Raw genomic sequence first — 21894 nt, forward strand, 5'->3', positions numbered from 1 at the left:
TCAGGGTCACTATGGTGCAATTCATGCCAGCTCCTTGGGCAATGTGGGGGCTGAATGACCAGGGAAGAAAACATTTCCCCCCAACATCAGAGAGCTGTAGATAGGGACATCTGTGGCAAAAGGCAAGGATGATGCTGGCCAACTCAGCTGCAAAGTATTCATAGAATCATTGAAGATGAGGGTTGGAAGGGACCTCAGGAGGTCATCTAGTCCAACCCCCTGCTCAAAGCAGGACCAATCCCTTATGAAGAAAGTAGAGCTATTGCAAGAAAAACAAGCAGGGATGGTGCATCCTCCCTGAGGAAGGCAGTGGGTTTTCAACCTGCTTGGCCTTGTACAGGATGTGGTGCCTGGTGAAGGCTGAAGTAGGTGGGTAGGGAAGCTCACATGTGGGACTCTATGCATGAGGCTGCCTGGTGTGGAGTGGGTGTTCTGCTGATCATGTGTCTGAATCGTTGAATATGAGGGTTGGAAGGGACCTCATCTAGTCCAACCCCCTGTTCAAAGCAGGACCAATCCCCAAATGGCCCCTTCAAAGATTGAACTCACAACTCTGGGTTTAGCAGGCCAATGCTCAAACCACTGAGCTATCCCTCCCCCCTTCCAAAAGTAAAAATAAAATCATAGAGAAATATATGTATCTCATAGAGGTCCTATTTGGTATCCAGGAAGTGGGTGGGTGAAGCCCGCCCACTGCTAAAGGACCTCCCCCCAGCCTAAGGGGAGGATCCACAGGTCTGTGATACCAACAAAGTACGTGGGACAACAAATGAAAAAAACAGGATTGGGAGCGAGGTCATAGGGCTAAATGAAGGGAACCTGAGCAGAGAACCCTGGACAAGGCCCACTGCTCCTTGAAGGTGTCAAGGGAGCCAGTGGATGCTGCCCAGAGGAACTCTGCCCAGATGCTTTTAACTTTTGAAAGCATTTCAAAGTACTTAGAATATTAGGGTTGGAAGGGACCTCAGGGAGGTCTAGTCCAATCCCCAACTATTTTTTTTGCCCCAGACCCTTAAATGGCCCCCTCAAGGATTGAACTCACAACCCTGGGTTTAGCAGGCTAATGCTCAAACCACTGAGCTATCCCTCCCCCACCAAAAAATGAAAATAAAATCATAGAAAAATATATGTCTCTCATAGCGGTGGCAGGGACCCTGAAAGGCTGAGTGCAGCCCCTGCCTTCACTAGCAGGACCAAGTGCTGATTTTGCCCCAGATCCCTAGGAGGCCCCTCTCAAGGACTGAGCTCCCAATGCTGGGTTTAGCAGCAGGCCAAGGCTCAAAGCACGGAGCTGCCCCTCCCCAGGTCTCGCTGCACTGGCTGTGCCCTCAGCGCAGACCCCGGCGGAGCAGAGACCCTGGGCCCCCAGCAGCGGAGCCCCGCCCGGCGCCCTCATTCAGCAGCCGGAGCAGCGCCGTCCCCCCCCTCCCCCTCGCCGGCTTTGTGAATGGAGGCGGGCGGTGACGTGGCGCGGGCGGCGGGCGGGGCCGGGCGCTGTAAAGGGCCGGGCCGGGCCGGGCCGCGCCGCCCGCCCGCCATGGGGGAGCTGCGCGAGCTGGAGGGCAGCGCGCTGCGGCGGCTGCTGCGCCGCGAGCCGGGCCCGGGCTCGGCGCTGCTGCTGCTGGACTGCCGGCCCTTCCTGGCGCACAGCGCCGGGCACATCCGCGGCGCGCTCAGCGTGCGCTGCAACAGCATCGTGCGGCGCCGCGCCAAGGGCGCCGTCAGCCTGGAGCAGATCCTGCCGGCCGGGGCCGGGGCCGAGCTGCGCGCCCGCCTGCGCGCCGGCCTCTGCGCCGCCGTGGTGCTGTACGACGAGCGCAGCGCCCGCGCCGAGAGCCTGCGGCAGGACAGCACCGTCTGGCTGGTGGCGCGGGCGCTGCGCCGCGACACGGCGCGCACCGACATCCGCCTGCTCAGAGGTGCGCGCGGGCCGGGGGGGGCTCTGCCCCTCGGGGGGGAGCCTCTGTGCTGGGGGAGGGGGGAGCTCTGGGGCGGGGGGGTGCTGGGAGGGCTCTGTGCCGGGGAGCAGGGCTCTGTGCTGGGTGAGTTGCGTGCCGGGGGCTCTGGGGCGGGGTGCCGGGGAGGGGGCTCTGTGCCTGGGGGGGGCCTCTGTGCCGGGGGAGTTGCGTGCCGGGGGAGGGGGGGGCTCTGCATAAATTCCGAGGCTACCAGGGGGTTGAGTGCGACCCATGAATAATGCAGCTGGGGGGTGCAAGGCGGGCAGGCAGGCAGGGTCCCCCGTGGTTGGGGGGCAGAGTAGCCGCCGTTGCTCTGTGACTTTATGTGGGGTCTGACCTGGCTTGCGGGGGCGGCCTGCGCGGCTGGACTCGCCCCCCCCCCCCCGGGTGCCGCGCGCCCTGCGCCAATTCTCAGCGCAGCGGCGTGTGCGGGTCGCTCTGCCCCCCCCCCCCCAGCAGGCGTCGCGGGGTGTTGCCGGGGGGCAGAGGGGCTGCGCTGGGAGCCGGCGGCTGCTCCGGGTGTAGCGCGGGGCGGGGCGGATCCTGCATTTCCTTCCTCCCGTTCCCCGGCACGTTCCGTTCACTCTGCCGCGCTCCCAGACAGCCTCAGCCTCGGGCTCGGGGGGCTCCCACCCCACCCCGCGCCTGCCTTCCTTCCCTCCCCCTTGTTCGCTGCACGCCTGTGGCTTGCGGTGGGGCCCCCACAACAGCGGGTTTATTGTGTGCTGCAGTTTCCTGCCCGTTTGACTGGTCAGCTGCTGGGGAAATGCCACCGGTGACCTTTGGCTGAACCGCGAAGGCGGCGAGCTGCAGGATTGTGTGTTCGGTTTAGTTTGTCCGGTTTTCTCTTCTCCTCTTCCCCCCTCCCCCATCAACACTTTACCTGGGAGGAGGAACCACCTGAGCTGGGTGTTCGTTACAAAAATGAAATCTAGAAGGGCGCCAGCCAGATTCGCTTCGGTTTACAATCCTGGTGTGGCAGATGGAATGTGCTTTCTTGACGGGAACTCTGCTTTATTTCTGTATAAAAACCTTTTTATGTTAGTAACTGCCTGCAATAATGTGGCAATCAAAAGACACAAGAAAATTATCTGTGCACAAGGAGGATTTCATTTTCCCAGTTATCTGCGTTCTATAGTGTTTTTAGGATAAAGCCGTAATGTACTTTAAAAAAAATCCCCTTCTTGAAGGGTTCTGGTGCCCCTTCCTGTATGTCCCATCGTGCCCTCCCCTGAGTCTTGCAGTCATTCCCTGTGTCGGACTGGGTCTGTGCTGATTTTGCTAACTAACTGGGTTTGTGGATAAGAAAAAGGCTTTATAATTAGTCAATTCTCCGTGTCATGACTTTTAACTGAACAATTACATTATTTTTCAAAGTATAGCATTGAGATCCAAAGGGTCTCTTAAAGGCAAAGCAGACATTTTAAGGTGGGATCCACATGCATGGGGTTTTGTTGTTTTTGTTCGGTTTTTTTAAAAGAACAAGGAATTTTGTTCTTGACCAAGCTCAATATTTAGAATATATTCTGTTTTCCTGGTGTTCTTCAGCTGTGTCCAACTTTAAAGCAGATTACAAATCCATTTCCCACTGATATCAGTGACAGAACTATGCAGATCTTTAGATTGGGTAGATGGAACTAATTTGAATCAAATTAAACTTAAACTTGTTCACATTGGGATGCTGGTATGGCTGGTTTGCTAAAGGTTGATTTTGCTGTACCAAAAGTCTGAAGTGTGGTTCATTGTAATAGAAAGAAACCTCTGGAACTGGATCATATCTGCTGCTGGTGTTTTTAATAAACAGTCTACCTCCAATAGTCACTATTTTAAAAGCAGACTGACAGTAATGACAGACCCTTTTCAAGAATTTTTTCTTGTACTTCTGTGTTTTGTTTGGGTAATGTGAGACCCCAGTGGAATTACATTTTTGTCTTACAGCTAACCAGTTTTAATTTGTTGGTTTTTACTTAGTGATCTGTGTGCCATTAGATGATGGTGAGTCCATTAACAGATTTGTTTAAACATAATATTTGACGTTTACATTGTAGTAGGTACAGTTAAAACAGCAGGAGCTTTTCTAAGAATAAACACTTGCATAGCAATGGAACCTAGTATAAATGTGTTTGGTCTCTTTGCAAACTGAAAATACTAGTTTGTTTCAATACAATCACTGACTAGCTTAACTTTTACATGTAAAAAAAAAAAAGTTGGACCTGACTTGGTTTCTTTCAACTTGTTTTTGAATATGAATTATTCCTTCCTGTAAAACTGACCCTTTGGTTCTCCAGTCTCAGATTATACGTAAAGTCATAAGAACCTAACATAAGAATGGCCGCACTGGGTCAGACCAAAGGTCCATCCAGCCCAGTATCCTGTCTACCGACAGTGGCCAATGCCAGGTGCCCCAGAGAGAGTGAACCTAACAGGCAATGATCAAGTGATCTCTCTCCTGCCATCCATCTCCACCCTCTGACGAACAGAGGCTAGGGACACCATTCCTTACCCATCCTGGCTAATAGCCACTAATGGACTTAACCGCCATGAATTTATCCAGTTCTCTTTTAAACCCTGTTATAGTCCTAGCCTTCACAACCTCCTCAGGCAAGGAGTTCCACAGGTTGACACTGCGCTGTATGAAGAGCTTCCTTTTATTTGTTTTAAACCTGCTGCCCATTAATTCCATTTGGTGGCCCCTAGTTCTTATATTATGGGAACAAGTAAATAACTTTTTCTTATTCACTTACTCCACATCACTCATGATTTTATATACCTCTATCATATCCCCCCTTAGTCTCCTCTTCTCCAGGCTGAAAAGTCCTAGCCTCTTCAATCTCTCCTCATATGGGACCCATTCCAAACCCGTAATCATTTTCTGAACCTTTTCTAATGCCAGTATATATATTTTTTGAGATGAGACCACATCTCTATGGGGTAATCATGATGTGGGTGTACCATGGATTTATATAAGGGCAATAAGATATTCTCTGTCTTATTCTCTATCCCCTTTTTTTTCCATGATTCCTAATATCCTGTTTGCTTTTTTGACTGCTGCTGCACATTGCGTGGATGACTTCAGCGAACTATCCACAATGACTCCAAGATCTCTTTCCTGATCTGTTGTAGCTAAATTAGCCCCCATCATATTGTGTGTGTATATATAGTTGGGGTTATTTTTTCCAATGTGCATTACTTTACATTTATCCACTTTAAATTTCGTTTGCCATTTTGTTGCCCAGTGACTTAGTTTTTGAGATCTTTTTGCAGTTCTTCACAATCTGCTTTGGTCTTAACTATCTTGGGCAGTTTAGTATCTGCAAACTTTGCCACCTCACTGTTTACCCCTTTCTCCAGATCATTTATGAATAAATTGAATAGGATTGGTCCTAGGACTGACCCTTGGGGAACACCACTAGTTACCCCTCTCCATTCTGAGAATTTACCATTAATTCCTACCCTTTGTTCCCTGTCCTTTAACTAGTTCTCAATCCATGAAAGGACCTTCCCCTTTATCCCATGACAACTTAATTTACGTAAGAGCCTTTGGTGAGGGACCTTGTCAAAGGCTTTCTGGAAATCTAAGTACACTATGTCCACCGGATCCCCCTTGTCCACATGTTTGTTGACCCCTTGAAAGATCTCCAATAGATTAATAAGACATGATTTCCATTTACAGAAACTTTTTGACTTTTGCCCAACATTTTGTTCTTCTATGTGTCTGACAATTTTGTTCTTTACTCATTTCAACTAATTTGCCCGGCACTGACGTTAGACTTACTGGTCTGTAATTGCTGGGATCACCTCTAGAGCCCTTTTTAAGTATTGGTGTTACGTTGGCTATCTAAGCTGATTTAAAGGACAGGTTACAAACCAGAGTTAATGGGTGAATGCCATCTGGTCCCGGTGACTTGTTACTGTTGAGCTTATCAATTAATTCCAAAACCTCCTCTAATGACACTTCAGTCTGAGACATTCCTCAGATTTGTCACCTACAAAGGACAGCTTAGGTTTGGGAATCTCCCTAACATCCTTAGCCATGAGAAGAAAAAAAATAAAAAATCCTCAGCCATGAAGACTGAAGCAAAGAATTCATTTAGTTTCTCCGCAATGACTTTATCATCTTTAAGCGCTCCTTTTGTATCTCAGTCATCCAGGTGCCCCACTGGTTGTTTAGCAGGCTTCCTGCTTCTGATGTTCTTTTGAGTTTTTGGCTAGCTGTTCTTCAAACTCCTCTTTGGCTTTTCTTATTACATTTTTATACCTAATTTGGCAGTGTTTATGCTCCTTTCTCAACCCTTTTTCCCAAGAAAGACCTATTACACCTAAGGGTGTTTGTATGGCATTTAAGACACGGGTGTGGGGGTAAACCTGCTCCTAATGAAGTCAATGGGAGCGATATCAGACCCCAAATCTGTTATGTTAAATTCACTTTAATCTGTCGTTTTAAATATTGTGCCTGGGTTACTGTTATATAATTGGAGTCATTTGAGTTGACGTGTAATACCTGCTTTATAGTAAAACCATTCTTTAAAGCAGTTGTACTCCAGTTAACCCAGCTGCACAAGGAGATCAAAATGTCTTTCCAAACTCCTAGTGAAGCAGTGGCTAAATCCCAATTAAGACCCAAGAACCTGCAGCTCCACAGATCTTTCTTCTATAGACCATCCTGCCTGCCCACATCCTACAGCTGCTGTAATCACAGCTATGACATTCTTGTAGAACAATCTTACAGTAATACAGAGTCATCCCGCCTTGGGGTTCCGGCTGTCACGGAGTGCAGTGTCTTAATACAGAGGCTGCCTATCGAGAAAAAGGGTTAGGGAAACATCATTCAATAATACAAGCAGCAGAGCCTCAGGATGGAGTGAAATGTTAGCATCAGATGTTTAAATCAGGCAGCAAATTGTGAAGATGTATCCTTTCTCTGGCCTTGATCCTGCAAAACAGTCCCATTGACTTCACTAGGGGGTGAACAGGGATGAATACAATAGAACCCGTGTGAGTGCTTTGCTGAAACTGAGCCTGTTCCCCACTAGGTGCACAGTCAATGCAAATTTCCAGTTCCATTTTTTACCAGTGCAGTCAAACTAGATCTAAATCCCAACCTTGATTGGGCATTGAATACATAAAGAATTGCACAGCCGAGAAGCATTGCTCACAGCTAACCTGTCTTGGGCCAGGTTGTGAGTACTTCATTGCTGTTAGTCACTCCAGCCTAAATGAAACCTGAATCTGAGACTAAATCCTGGCCCCATTGCAGTCAATGGCAAAACACCCTTTGATTTCAGTGGGGCCAGGATTTCACCCTTTGTCATCAGTTCCTATGTATGGAAGACAGAGGTGCCATCTGGAAGCTGACTGTGGAGGACAACCTGTGGCCTGATGCTGCAGTTCAGCTCTGTCCTCTGAGAGACACACCGCACCAGTGTCTGGGGGAGTTTCCCCTGAGTGTGATGACTTCTAGATCCAAGCCCTAAAGACTTAAAACATGAAAACTGTTTATAGTTGTCAAAGAAGAGAAACCAGAATTCTGGCAAAATGGTAATCTCATGTGGGAGTCTAGCAGTTGTAAAGAGAAGGTGTCATGTAACACCCTCACCAGCTCACAGTGAATTGTCGTACTACCCGTTTCTATTCTTCCTTCCAAAGCATGAGTGTTTCTATGAATGCAGAGGCTGTCAGCTCACCTGTTTGTGTGGTGGGTGTTGGACAGTGGGTGCTCTTCTATCTTATTGCAATTCTTTTTTGGCTGCTGGTTATGCTACAGAGTCGCACCTCAAAGGCAGTGAGGAAAAATGCAGAGCCTGAAATCTACAAAAATAAGGGTACTTGAGAATTTGATGTGCTCTCTTTAGAGGCCTAAAAGAGCTGATAACGAAGTATACCTGAAATCTACCTTTTGCTGTATTTCAGTGAATGCGCTTCCAACATACCGCCCCATATTAGGAGAAATGTAGCCCAGTAATCGGTCTGCTGGGTTTTATAGAAGTTGCCACCAAGGAACAGTAATTGGAAGACCTGCAAACCCAGAGCTGCAGCAGTAGTCCGGCTGGGATGAAACACATCTATGGTTTAAGATTTCAGCAACTAGCCTAGAAAGCATAGGCCTTAGGCTTTGTCTACACTGGACTTTCGTCGTTCAGGGATGTGGGGAAAAAACACCCACCCTGAGCGACGAAAGTTTTACCAACAAAAAGTGCTGGGCAGGAGATGGCTCCTAATGCCACTCGTTGGGGGAGGAGGGAGAGCTCTCCTGCCGACAAAGAGGAGCTACGCAGCACACCTTTTAGTGGCACCGTTATGTCGCTAAAAGGTGCGTAGTGTAGACCAAGCCCTAGTAGGGCTAAACTCCTGCAGTGATGATAAAACAGCTTAATTATGTGCACAATATGGATTTTTAAACAGAGGTCAACATTTACCAAGACTCAAAGATCACTAGTGTTTAAAAGAGAAATATCCCTGGAGGTAAACAGATGACATTTGAGATTCCCTGCACTAGAGAGCCAGCTCTGTTTTGTCTGTTGGTAGGAAAATGAAGCCATCTGTGATTGAATATCACATGAACAATTATGAAAACCAACAAGCTGTTTCACAGCATCATCAGATCTGTTTGTGTGGGGGTTTTAATGTATGTAAGTGTGATACAGCAAACCCTTACTCACAGGGATAAGCATTGTCTGATTCCATAAACTGCAAAGCATGGGGGAACTGGGCCAAGAATTAATTTTAAAAAGATCTTTTGAGCAGAGAGGACTGTAGTGTGGGGAAAGAGTAAGAACAAGAAAAATGGCAAATGAAATTTAATGTGGATAAATGTAAAGTAATGCACATTGGAAAAAATAACCCCAACTATACATACAACATGATGGGGGCTAATTTAGCTACAACGAGTCAGGAAAAAGATCTTGACGTCATCGTGGATAGTTCTCTGAAGATGTCCACGCAGTGTGCAGAGGCGGTCAAAAAAGCAAACAGGATGTTAGGAATCATTAAAAAGGGGCTAGAGAATAAGACTGAGAATATATTATTGCCCTTATATAAATCCATGGTACGCCCGCATCTCGAATACTGTGTACAGATGTGGTCTCCTCACCTCAAAAAAGATATTCTAGCACTAGAAAAGGTTCAGAAAAGGGCAACTAAAATGATTAGGGGTTTGGAGAGGGTCCCATACAAGGAAAGATTAAAGAGGCTAGGACTCTTCAGCTTGGAAAAGAGAAGACTAAGGGGGGACATGATAGAGGTATATAAAATCATGAGTGATGTTGAGAAAGTGGTTAAGGAAAAGTTATTTACTTATTCCCATAATACAAGAACTAGGGGTCACCAAATGAAATTAATGGGCAGCAGGTTTAAAACAAATAAAAGGAAGTTCTTCTTCACGCCGCGCACAGTCAACTTGTGGAACTCCTTACCTGAGGAGGTTGTGAAGGCTAGGACTATAACAGTGTTTAAAAGGGAACTGGATAAATTCATGGTGGCTAAGTCCATAAATGGCTATTAGCCAGGATGGGTAAGGAATGGTGTCCCTAGCCTCTGTTCGTCAGAGGGTGGAGATGGATGGCAGGAGGAAGATCACTTGATCATTGCCTGTTAGGTTCACTCTCTCTGGGGCACCTGGCATTGGCCACTGTCGGTAGACAGATACTGGGCTAGATGGACCTTTGGTCTGACCCGGTACGGCCTTTCTTATGTTCTTATGTTGTTATGCTGAGGTAGAGCAGCATAGATCCAGAGCTTATTGACAATAAGCATCTGATTTCTCTCCCCACCACCACCACCATGTAAAACCATCCTGATCTGGTAACAAACCTAACTTGCATAGGTGTAAGTGACTACACCAGGGGAATTTCACAGTTGCTTCACACAAGTGTAAATTATTGCATGAGATGCAAAGTAACAGTCTGATTTTTTTTATTTCCCCTGCCCTCCCCCAAGTCATTCATATAACTTGTTAGATCTGGTGCTAAGCACAGGCTTATGAGTTCATTTGGTTTTGTACTTTCCACCCCAAGTCCAAGATAAAAACCTTAACTCCAATGTGGTCCCATTTCCAAGAGGATGGAACTAGAGTGAAAAGTGTAAATGGGAAGATAGAGCAGCAGGCCAATGTAGCTTGAAAGAGAAGTCTCAGACATTGCAAATGTCACCTCCTTTAGACAGTGACACAGAAGCTACCCAGTCATGGCCCCACGAGTTTAATTTTGAAAGCTGGCACTAACCATTATCACTTGAGCTAGCTCTCAACTGTTTTACTCCAGCACTGTGTCCAGCTGGCTTTCAGTCTCTGGAGTATGGTGCCTTTGAAGATGTTATGGTTTTTGCCCTTCAAAATTGTTGTTTTTTTCCCTTGGTATAAACAAGTCAGAACAGTTGCCTTCACAAGGTCATTCTTTCTTTTGGGAGCTCGAGCAGATAAGGATGGCAGGACATTCTCCTATTATCTACTCTGACAAAACCTTGCTTCCCCGTCCCCTTCCAAGCTAAGAGATACTTAGCTGATCAACAGGATTTTTCAGCCTGAAGACACAGCAACCTGGGGAAAGATTCTAGCAGCCCTGAGAGAGTGAAGGTGCTAGTTTGCTCCTAACCACTTCCCAGAGCTATATGTGCATTTGGGCAAATTTCTTTAAGCAAAATGAAATTATAAATGAGATGTGAAATCTGGATTTGTCAGCTTGATGGGGCAGGGGCTGTATTTACATGTATGTACAGTACCTAGCACTACTGGGGTCTCTGGGTGCTGCCCCAGTATGAGTAATTAAGAGACAACTGATAAATGAGCACTGAGTCTGCCAACTGGTGGGGAGGGTTAGACAGGCTACTACTGTGGCCACAGTCAGCTACTAAAGCCCTATACCAGAGATTCTCAGCCCCACACGGACCTCACAGCCCCAGCGTTGTGACTCTCTTCCAAACACAGTTGGAGTCTGCTGGTGATACCCCTTGGAAGGGTTGGGGTCATGCTCCACTGGTGCAGAACTTCTGCAGTGTAAATTGCAGTCCCACAGAAACCATCCCTTCAGAACAGAGGTGGTGACACAAGGTTGGTTGACATCTGGTTCTGGTCCCTCCCTGGTGTTACGCTGCTGTAACCATGTGGAGTGCAGTGGAGCCATGGGGATCAGATTAGAATTGTGCCCCATGTGGGATTTTTGTGTTGGCGAGGGGGCAGATACTGGAGGCCAGGCTTGTGCAGAGGGGGTGAATGATGGCATTGGCAGGGTCTGCAAATCCGACCCTGGACTAAGGCTGGATCATAAATGAGTTTATGCCCAGCTGTGCCTTGGACACAGCTCAGCTGCAGGGAAGGCTCTGGTATGTAAGAGCAGACCGGGGCCCTTCCTGTGGCAAGGCTACTGGACATGTCGTCGTCTCCTGCTGCGTGCATGGCAAGGGCAGTCTGGTGAGTCCCTGGGAAGGTTGCCCTTTGAGTGCCTGTACCCACACTCACATCGAGCCCCAGCCTATGCCACTGACTTCAATGGAAGCTACCCCCACTGACCTCAGTGGGAGCAGTAAGCGTTGGCTTGCCGTGGTGCTGCCACCCACAAAATGGAATAATCCAAGACTGATTCTGTGCTGGGGATTGCCCTGATCACCACCACTGGTGCAAGGAGACCAGGAGAGGACCGATGATCTCTGCCCTTGCGGGGCAGGGATGGGACAGCACTCAACCAGTGTAAATGGCAACTTCCCTCTGTGCACTGGGGGCTTGCAGTGGTGGCGGGAAAGGGGCTGATTCCCCCCTGCCCCCATGAGGACATGGTCTGAGCCCAGTGTGGGTACCAGGATGGCGCTTCTGTTTACTTGAGTTACAGAAATGCTGACAAGGGGTTGGATTTTGCCAGCCTGGCGGTTATTTTGTAGCTTCAGTGTGGGGAGGAGGTATGTTGTGTGACAGACAGGAAGGAACTAGAGGGCCTCTCCTTGCTGGGATGAGGGACTGCTGGGTGATTCACACTCACACACTCTCTGATGACATAGTGCTCGCCTCCCCACCCCTGGTTGCAGGATATCAAGTGAGATGCTGTGTCTGCTGGTCAGAAGGGCCACCCGGGGCTGGGGAAAAGCTATCCCTGGGCAGGGACTTTGGGAGCCAAGGGCCCAATCCTGGGAAGTGCTGAGCTGCCTCAATGCCCTTGTCTGTCACTGGTTTTCCTGGAGCTGCTGATGCCTCCTGGGGAGCCCAGAGGAGGGGCAGAGCATAGCCCCTTGTGGGGTCAGTAGCTCAGCATGGCTCCTTAAGGTGACATGCCATGTGCTCCAGAGGGCACGGTTCCTCAGGTAGCCTAGCAGTCCTAGGCGACCCCTCCCCTTCCCTGTGCACTGGTAGCATTGCCCCGAGAGCCAGGTACTGAGAGATGAAGACGAGAAATGACTGATGTCGTCCCCTGCAGCAGTTCCCTTGCAGTAGTGACAAATGTAGAGCTGCTTTGCAGCGGCTCTGCCAGGTCTCTGCATTCGGTCAGCCCCTAAGATCTGTAGGTTGGTAGGGGATGCAGGCTGCCTCCTGCAGACAGATTTGTCGAATGAAATCACTGTTCCAGGGTGACCCTTCATGCCTGTCTCTTTAATTGCAGGAGGCTACGAGAGGTTTTATTCAGAGTACCCAGAATTCTGTGCAAAAACAAAGCCCCTGAGCAGCATTTCTCCACCGAGCAGCATGGAGCCAGTCGAACTGGGGTGCAGCTCCTGTGGGCCCCCCCTGCATGATCAGGTAGCTTCCCTGGCCTTCAGCCCTGCTTGGAGCACCACGCGCACTGACCTTGGTACAGGGTTTGCCCACATGCCATGAAATTTATACCACCCTGAGCGTCAGGGGCGGGAGTCTCTACAAAAGAGCCTGAACCACCATCTCCTGGCTCCTCACTGGTGAGCCCCATGGCATGGCCTCACATGTGCCGTGCATGCGAGGTCCTGCTGTGTGCAGGGACACAGGTTCGCTCTTCCAGAGGGTGTCCCCCGTGGTGTCTGGGCTCCTGGGAGGAAATAATCCATTCCAACAGGGAACCCGTTTGGAGACTAGTCCGTCATGGCTGAGTGCAGTCTGCTCTGCTACATGGGCCTGAACCAAGAGTGACTCTGGCTTCAGTGGAGATGCTTGGGATTCACACCAGAGCTGGAGGGTTTTATTTGCCCACTGGGTGCCAGAGCCTGCATTTCCAGAAGCAGAGTGATTTTGCATGTCTCTGTTCTTAGTGGCCTGGCATGAGACCCTGGGAACCAGACCCCTTCAAACGGCCCCGAGTAGGCCACTCAAACAGATGACCCCGAATCCTGCGTCACTCTTGAAGATGCAGGTTTTGCTGGTAGCTACTCCCACCCTCCTTCCCCTTCTGCCCATGATGTTCCCCTCTGACAGTGAACCTTGTGTTGCTCTCTCCGGAAACAGGGAGGCCCAGTCGAAATCCTTCCCTTCCTCTACCTTGGCAGCGCGTATCACGCGGCCCGGAGGGACATGCTGGACGCACTGGGCATCACAGCCCTCTTGAACGTCTCGTCGGACTGTCCCAATCACTTTGAAGGACACTATCAGTACAAGTGCATCCCAGTGGAGGATAACCACAAGGCTGACATCAGCTCCTGGTTCCTGGAAGCAATAGAGTATATCGGTATGTGTGCTCTGCGGCGAAGCCTGGGAGCTGGGTGGTGGCGGTGGAGGAGGTTGCGGGAGGGCTGGCTTACTCCCCTCTGGCCCAGGAGAAGTGTACATTTGCCCAGGACCCCGTGCCCTGTGTAAACCGTCCTGTGGCCCAGCAGTGTCGGTTGGACATTGGTTTGGACTCACTTTGGGGGCCTGCTGTGGGCCAGCTCTGGGGCCTGCTCTCCAGAGGGGCGAGTGCCGCTGCCCAGTGGAAGGCAGGGGTGCCGTGGGTGCTCAGACCTCTGACAGCGGTGCCTATTGGCAAGCTGTTGTCTGGAGCTTATCACCTGCACTTCAGGGCTGTGGCTGCTGTTCCCTACAGATGCCCCATTTCCTGTGGCCTGTTGTGTTGACAGCTCCTGTCTATGGTGCCAGTGGCCCCTCGTCAGCAGGGGGTGCTCTCGAGCTGCCCATGTGAGCCAGATGAGCTAGTCACACCCCCCCTCCCTTCTGCTTCCCAGACTTGGTGAAGGACTGCCATGGCCGGGTACTGGTGCACTGCCAGGCTGGCATCTCCCGCTCTGCCACCATCTGCTTGGCCTACCTGATGATGAAGAAGCGCGTGAAGCTCGAGGAGGCCTTTGAGTTTGTCAAACAGCGCAGGAGCATCATCTCCCCTAACTTCAGTTTCATGGGCCAGCTGCTGCAGTTTGAGTCCCAAGTACTGGCGACCTCCTGTGCTGCCGAGGCTGCCAGCCCCTCGGGAGCGCTGAGAGAACGGAGCAAGGCCTCCTCCACGCCGACCTCCCAGTTTGTGTTCAGCTTCCCGGTCTCCGTGGGCATGCACACGACCCCCAGCAGCCTGCCCTACCTGCACAGCCCCATCACCACCTCACCCAGCTGTTAGCGCCTGGCACTAGCCAAGGCACCGGGCAGTGCCTCCAGCAGGAGGGATGCTGCCCTCCCAGCCGCCGCCAGCCACGAGACTGCAAGAACTGACGGCATCTCTAGCCAGCCCTGCCACTCTCCCCTTCACACTGAGCAATAAGGGCTGGTCTGCCGCTGGCTTCAAGCTGCCTGGAGGGGTCCTTCTTTTCACAGAGAAACGTCTTACCTCATAACTTTTTTTTTTTTTTTTTTTTAGCAGTAAGGCTTGAAGTTGTGAAGTCCACAAATCCTGACAACCTGTCTGACCAGTTTCATTTTGGGGGAGAAAATTTACAATTTCCCAAAGTGCCTGTTTTTTTATTTTTTTTTCCCCTAATAGTTCTTTAATTCCACCCCCAAAAACAAACACCCAGCAGAAATATTTTTAACATGGGCAGGAGACTTCTGGTTTTAAAACATGGACTTGCTAAACTCAAAGTTTGAGACCATGAGATTTATTGCAGTGCTTTCCTCTGAGTATTGAAATGCAACAGTTATGCTGTCAGTGATGATTCTATAACCTCTTTATGTTTTAACTATGAGCACAACAGCATGCAGGTCTCAAAGCAGCTAGAGAACAAATGGTCTTATCAGACGCCTGCAAGGACAAGCATGGGGATACTGTACCATTCTCCTGTCAGGGGACGGGGATTGACATGTGCATTTCCAGGCTGAACACAAGTGAGTTCAGATCACTCAGTCACTGCGCCATGGACTCTTCCATCCAAGGAACACTCTCTGTGCAGCGTGGGTAGCTCATAGGGGTAGTATCCCGTCTCCTTCCTCGCCCTGCTTGTATCTTGCATCAGGAAAGGGGTGGTTTCTTTTCTTGGGTATGGCCAATGCTTGTACACATGCGTTGCACTCATCTGGAACACTGTGTGCATCTTGGCGTGAGCTGATGGTGACTCTGGGCCAAGGCTCCTGGATGCTTTCTTGGGCTCCATCCTCTGAGGATATAAGGTAACAGGGCCATGCTGGGAAGCTTGTGACCATGGCATGCTCTGGGGATCAGTCATTCATAAGCATCAGTGACAGTAGGGTGCTGCTCTGGCTGCTTCAAAAATGTTATTCCCCAACTCAGCGTAGCCTTTTTATCCACTTGAGCAGCGTTCTTTCTCCAGGCGGGAAGAATCTCTGTCCTATCTGTAGATTCAGGAGGCCTTTCCCCCTCTGAATGTACAGTGCAGGTGGGTGTGGATGGTGTCCGTCAGTGGGCACCCATCCTTTAAAGCCCTGAGTCTACAATGCCCTGTTCCAACCAGTAATGAATCCTGCTCTACTAAGACTCTATCCTGCCTGAGCCTGCATTTGCCGGTTAGGTGGTTATTAGCTTTTTGTCCCCTTGTCAGTGTCCCTAGCATCACTCCAGCTGCATGCAGATCCCGGTCCCCTTGGCACAACTCCCATTTACTTCACTGAGATCTGGGGCTAACACGGTACACCTACACTGCCCAAAAAACCCGAGGAACCCTGCAGCAGCGAATCTCAAACTCGGGTCAGCTGAGTTGGGCTTGGGCGGGGGGGGGGGAATGAACAGCTGTCGACATTCTGGCTTGGGCTGGAGCCTGGGCTCTGAACCCTGGGAGCTCTGAGCCTCCCTCCCACAAGTCAGGGCTTTAGTTATGTTGAGTGGTGTAGAGACAACCCTGGGGTCCATGGCAGCAAGCCCAATTTTCCAGCCCAGCAGCTTGAAATAAAAAACAAAGCAGCAGCTAATGGAGGTATTTCCTCTGCTGTGGCTGGGAGGCGGGACAATTCTGGCCACTTGGGCACAAACCTTCCCTTGCTTTCCTGCCAGTGTTTATTTCTCCATGGGATTTGTGCCTTAGGCCTGGTCTATACTGGGGGGGGGGGAGGTCGAACTAAGGTACCCAACTTCAGCTACGCTATTCGTGTAGCTGAAGTCGAACTACCTTAGTTCGAACTACTTCCCTATCCTCACGGCGCGGGATCGAAGTCCGCGGCTCCCCCATCGACTCCGACATCGCCATTCGCGGTGGTGGAGTTCCGGAGTCGACAGGAGCGTATTCGGAGTTCAATATATCGGGTCTAGATGAGACGTGATATATCGAACTCCGAGAAGGCGATTGCTACCCGGCGGGTAGTATGGATGTACCCTTAGTTCCGTTTGAAACGGTCTCCCTAGAACAGTTGCACAGCTGAGACCCATCAGTTCCCAGACCTAAACACTGCTGGACAAGCTGGCTGTTCTGCGCTGTGGGGGGCTGCTTGTGGCAGAAGGAAGCATTTAGTGTTTTGGCAAAACACTATCTCCGTCAAGCCCCCACCAGCCCTTTCTGAGCAGGGGTTTCTCTTCTCATTCAGCCCCCCTTAAACACCATCTTGGTCCCTGACTCAGCCTGGGTTGGAATGTGCTAAAATTACCCATTAAAGGAACGAACTCAGTGCCTACCAGGGGAAGGAGAACATTCATCCTTGCATTAAAAAAGTCTGTTAAATGAAGGTAGTTTGGCTCAAATGTTCCACACAGGCAGCTAAGCTGCACCTCTGAGCTCCAGCCAACACTGGGTACTTGCACATGCCAGCTACTTTTACTTTGGCATGGGCCAGTGTCTTGCAGTCATAGTTTTGGGTTTTGGAAAATGTCCTTTGGTATGTGCCACACCACACTGGTAACTCCTCACCACGCCAAGGCCTCAGGGATCTGATCGTGTAAAAGATGGAGCACTCACCAGCCTGCAGTTAGCACTGAGCAAAATTGCATTTTGTATAATTCTGCTGTTAATGCAAATGCACCATCTAGTCTGTGCCCTCCTCCCTGGGAGCAGGGTTCAAAACTGCCATCACCTGCCCTTTTTTACTACTGTATTAACTGATCAAAGAAGTTCAGTGTTTGCGGGGGGGGGAATCTATGCCCACATCTGTTTAAAAACACTGTTTACCCAGAGCAAGAAACCATTCAGCCTTAGCTGGACGGGTTGGGTCACTGGGTCTCTGTGGTCTTCGCAGTTTCTTCCATGTGGAGTGGGGTGGAGGTGAGTACCTTGCCCTCAGCACCTGTGGGGGTAGCTAGCCAGGGCTGGAGCTCAGGGGCGAGGCTGACTGTGCAGTGAGCACTTCATGCTGATTCCCTAGTCCTGGCCACTGTAGCAGGGCGGGGAGTGTGGAAAGAAGTGGAGCTTGGTGCCAGTGCCATGGGGGGGCGGGGGGGAGACGGGTGTTAACCCCTTGGCATCACAGCAGGTGTTGTGACTGTCAGGGACAGTTCCACCGGGCAGGGGAGGCTTCCCAGCACCAGGCCCTTCTTGCTCCCTGAGCGTGGGCCCAAAGCAAGCAGGGCCTCAGGTTAACACTTACCCACAGGACGGCAGCTCCAGGGGGCGGTGCTGGTTAGTGTTCTGCCCAGTTGGGTAGGGGTGGCCTGGCCTCCCCCGGTCCCGCAGTCTCACTGCTGTCTAGGCACACACAGGGGCGTGCGTTATTTGCTGTAGCGCAGGCTCCTCAAATGGCCACTGATCTCTTGTCCTGCACTCTGAGTAACAAAATACCATCCCCCCCCAAGGAGAGCATCCTTGCTTTTGATGTTTGCCCAGTGTCTCTCCACCTGGCTGCCCTCTCTGACCAAGGGGGCCACAGATGCTTCGCCGAGGACACAGCAAGGCGGCAGTTTTGGATAAAATCCAGAGAGCAATGCAATAATTTCTGGGCCCAGCCCCCTCACTCACAGGGGTCCTGTTGTGTGTCAGATGTACATATGTATGTTTGTTTTTTTAGAAAGTTGACATGTTTGTTTTTATTTATTGCCTGAGATCATTTGGAGAAAAAAATAAATACCTTTTAACCAGCACTGTCTGTGTCCTACTCCTCTTACACCTACACTGCGCTTTCCAGCAGCAGATTTCAAAGCACTTTGCAACAGGTCAGTATCGTCCCTGTTTTACAGGGGAAACTGAGGCAGAGCCAGGGCTCCTGAATCCAGTGCTCTATCCATGAGGAGCAGGAGTCCCCTACAGCAGGGGTAGGCAAATGGTTTGGCCTGAGGGCCACATCTAGGTACGGAAATTGTATGGCAGGCCATGGATGCTCACAAAATTGGCATTTGGGGTATGGGACCGAGGGGTTTGAAGGGTGGGAGGGGGATCAGGGCTGGGGCTGGGGGCCCTGGAGGGGGTCAGGAGTGCATGATCGGGGTGCAGGTGGTGTTTACCCCAAGCAGCTCCTGGAAGCAGCGATGGGCCCCCTCTGGCTCCTATACAGAGGTATGGCCAGGTGCCTCTGCGTGCTGCCCCGTCCATAGGTGTCACCCCAGCAGCTCCCATTGGCTGCAATTGCCAGCCAGTGGGAGCTGCGGGGGTGGCACTTGGGGCAGGGGCAGTGTGCAGAGCCCCCTGGCTGGCCCTACACCTGGGAGCTGGAAGGGGGGACAGACTGCTGCTTCCGGGAGCCACAGCACACCTGGAGCGGGACAAGCCCTGGCTGCCGCTCCCTGGCAAGAGCTCAAGGGCTGGATTAAAACATCTGAAGGGCCAGCTGCAGCCCCCGGGCTGTAGTTTGCCTACCCTTGCTCTACAGGATTTAGTGGCTTTCTTGCTGCAAGCTAGTGAACAGGAGCAGCAAACTGATGTTTTGCAAGTAAAAGTAACATGGGCCGAAGTCCAGCAGCAGAGAGCAGGCTGCCCAGGTACTCTTACTGAGTGCAGCAGATACAATTACCTGCCCTGTGGGCAGCTGGCATCTGTGCAGGATGCAAACAGCCCCTGGCCCTCACAGTGCTGGCTGCTCTCTGAGGCCCCTGTGGGTGAACTGTAGAAGCTAAGGCAGCCCAAAGTACATAGCAGAGCAGGTCCCACCCCCAGGCTGGCCGCCCCTGTGCTGTTGAGGCAGATCAGGGAAGGAGAGCTGGGCCCATTCTAGGAACCCATGATGTCAGTGAGGACACTGCCCCTGGGGAAGGGGACCCCAATTAGTAAGAAGACAGGTAATAGTAATGGGGGATTTAATTATTAGAAATGTAGAGAGTTGGGTTTGCGATGACCAGAACCACAGGGTGAATTGCCTGCTGGTTGCGAAGGTTGCAGATCTCTTTGACATCTAGACAGATGTGCCGGTTGTAGTACATGTAGGTACCAGTGATGTATGAGAGGGGTCCCGCAGGCTAAATTCAGGCTTCCCCGTAAGAGTAAAGTCCATAACCTCTATGGTGGCATTTTCTAAAATGCTTCCAGTTCCACATGCAAAGCCAGTGAGGCAAAACTACAGTCTCAGCACATGGATGAGCCAATGGTGTACAAAAGAGGGGTGTTGTCATGTACAATTACCAAGGTGATAGAGGAGTTTTTAAACAAAGGGCTAAGGGAAAGCAGACGGGTGCAGAGCAGTGCATGGTTTGCGTAGAGACAGCGCTTAGGGCAGGATTTATTAAAAGGGACTCTACCAACTTTTTCCTGTCCTCTTTACTAAGATAAAGACCGGTACATGCTAGTGAGGGACAGTTAACCATCTAAATATAACGTGAAGATAAGCAATTCACTACTGACACGCTGTACAAATGCTAGCAGTCTAGATATTAAGCTATAGCTTGGCATTAAATGAGGCTATTGATATAATAGGCATTGCTGAAACCTGGTGCAATGAGGGAAATCCGTGAGACATGGTAATAGCAGTACAAAAATATATCAGACTGAAAGTAGGGAGTGCTGCTATATGGAAAGACAGCACAGAGTCACAGAGTTAAATGACAAACAAAGGTCTCTGGATAGACAGTCCATGCTTGAACAATAAGAGTAGAGCAGAGCAATAGGAATATACTGCCAACCACCTGACCAGACGGGTGATTGTGAAATACTCAAAAAAATTAGAGTGGTTACAAAAACAGAAAAACAATAATACTTGGGGATTTGCCCTACTGAGAGGGAACATGTCACCTCAAGACTGGATACAGAAAAAGAAGGTCTAGACCCCATTAATGACTGCTTTTTGGGGCAGCTGGTCCCGGAACCCACAGTGGGAGAGGCAATTCTTGATTTAGTCCTAAGTGGAGTGCAGGATCTGGTCTGAGAGATGAATATAGCTGACCAACTTGGTAATAGTGACCATAATGTACTTAAATGTGACATCATTGTATAGGGTAACATATAAAACAACCCTACTACAATAGCATTTAACTTCAACAAGAGGAACTGCACAAGTCAGTAAAATGCAAATTAAAAGGAATAGGTACAAGGGTGAAATGCCTGCAAACTGAATGGAGCCTATTTAAAAACACCACACTAGAGGCTCAAACTAAATGTATACCGCAAATAAGAGAACTGAAAAAAATGCCACACTGGCTAAACAGTACAACAGGCAGGTTGGGGCAAAAAGGCTCCTTTAAAAAACTGGAAGTCAAATCCCACTGAGGAAAATAGAAAGGCGCATAAACGCTGGCAAGTCAAGTGTTAAAGTATAATTAGGCAGATCAGGAAACAATGTGAACAGCAGTTTGCTACGGACAACAAATAATTCGTTGCAGCAGGCTTCCCTGTAGAAGCTATGGGGTGGGGAGGGGGAGTCACTACCTGAGTCATTGCTTTGAGTACCAGTTCTGAGGAACTCGCTCACTAGAGGTGCCAGCAGAAGTCGTTTTGGAACAAATTGCCAAACTAACCAGTAGTGTGTCACCAGGCCCAGAGGGGATTCACTCAAGAGTTTTGAAGGAACTCAGCTATGAAATTGCAGAATTACTAACTATGGCATGTAACCTATCACTTAACCCACAGGTACCAGACGACTGGCAGCTAGCTAATCAAATGCTGTGTTTTAAAATAAGGCTCCAGAGGCAATCCTGGCAGTTAGAGATTGGTAAGTCTAACTTTAGTACCAGGCGAATTGGGAGACAGTATATTAAAGAACAAAACCATTACCTACATAAATGAACACACTATGCTGAAGCAGCATCAACACTGTTTTTGAAAAGGGAAAATCATGCCTTACCAGTCTACTAGAATTCTTTGAGGGAGTCAATAAGCACATGGGCAAAGATGAGCTGGGTGATCTAGTGTACTTGGATTGTCAGAAAGCCTTTGACGAGGTCTCTCACCAAAGGCACTTAAGCTGTCATGGGACAAGAGGGAAGGTCTATCATGGCTCAGTAACGTGTTAGATGCTAGGAAACAACGGGTCTAAACAAATGGGCAGTGTTCACAGTGGAGAGAGGTAAATAGAGGTGTTCCCCCGGAGCTGTACTGGGACCTGTGCTGTTAAATATATTTGTAAATGGACTGGGAAAAGGTGTAAAGTGGCAAAATTCATAGCCAAAAGATAATTACTCAAGATAGGTAAGTCCAAAACTGAGCTCTCACGCAAGTGGGTGACTGGGCAACAAAAAAATGGCAGCTGAATTTCAGCACTGCTAAGTGCAAAATAATGCATGCTGGACAAACTAATCCCAACTATCCAGCATGCTTGGAGTCAGCAGGGAGC

General features: G+C 49.8%; 1 protein-coding gene across 1 annotated transcript; it reads left to right on the forward strand.

The window, feature by feature from the left end:
• Positions 1–1537: 1537 nt before the first annotated feature.
• DUSP4 (dual specificity phosphatase 4) lies at positions 1538–16050 on the forward strand. Its single transcript, XM_039542198.1, has 4 exons — positions 1538–1919; positions 12539–12675; positions 13351–13570; positions 14064–16050. Exons 1-4 carry the CDS (start codon positions 1538–1540, stop codon positions 14447–14449), a joined length of 1125 nt encoding a protein of 374 aa, XP_039398132.1. The 3' UTR covers positions 14450–16050.
• Positions 16051–21894: the final 5844 nt, after the last annotated feature.

The sequence above is a fragment of the Mauremys reevesii genome, linkage group 5 (assembly GCF_016161935.1).
Source record: "Mauremys reevesii isolate NIE-2019 linkage group 5, ASM1616193v1, whole genome shotgun sequence".
In the NCBI taxonomy this organism is placed as follows: Eukaryota; Metazoa; Chordata; order Testudines; family Geoemydidae; genus Mauremys; species Mauremys reevesii.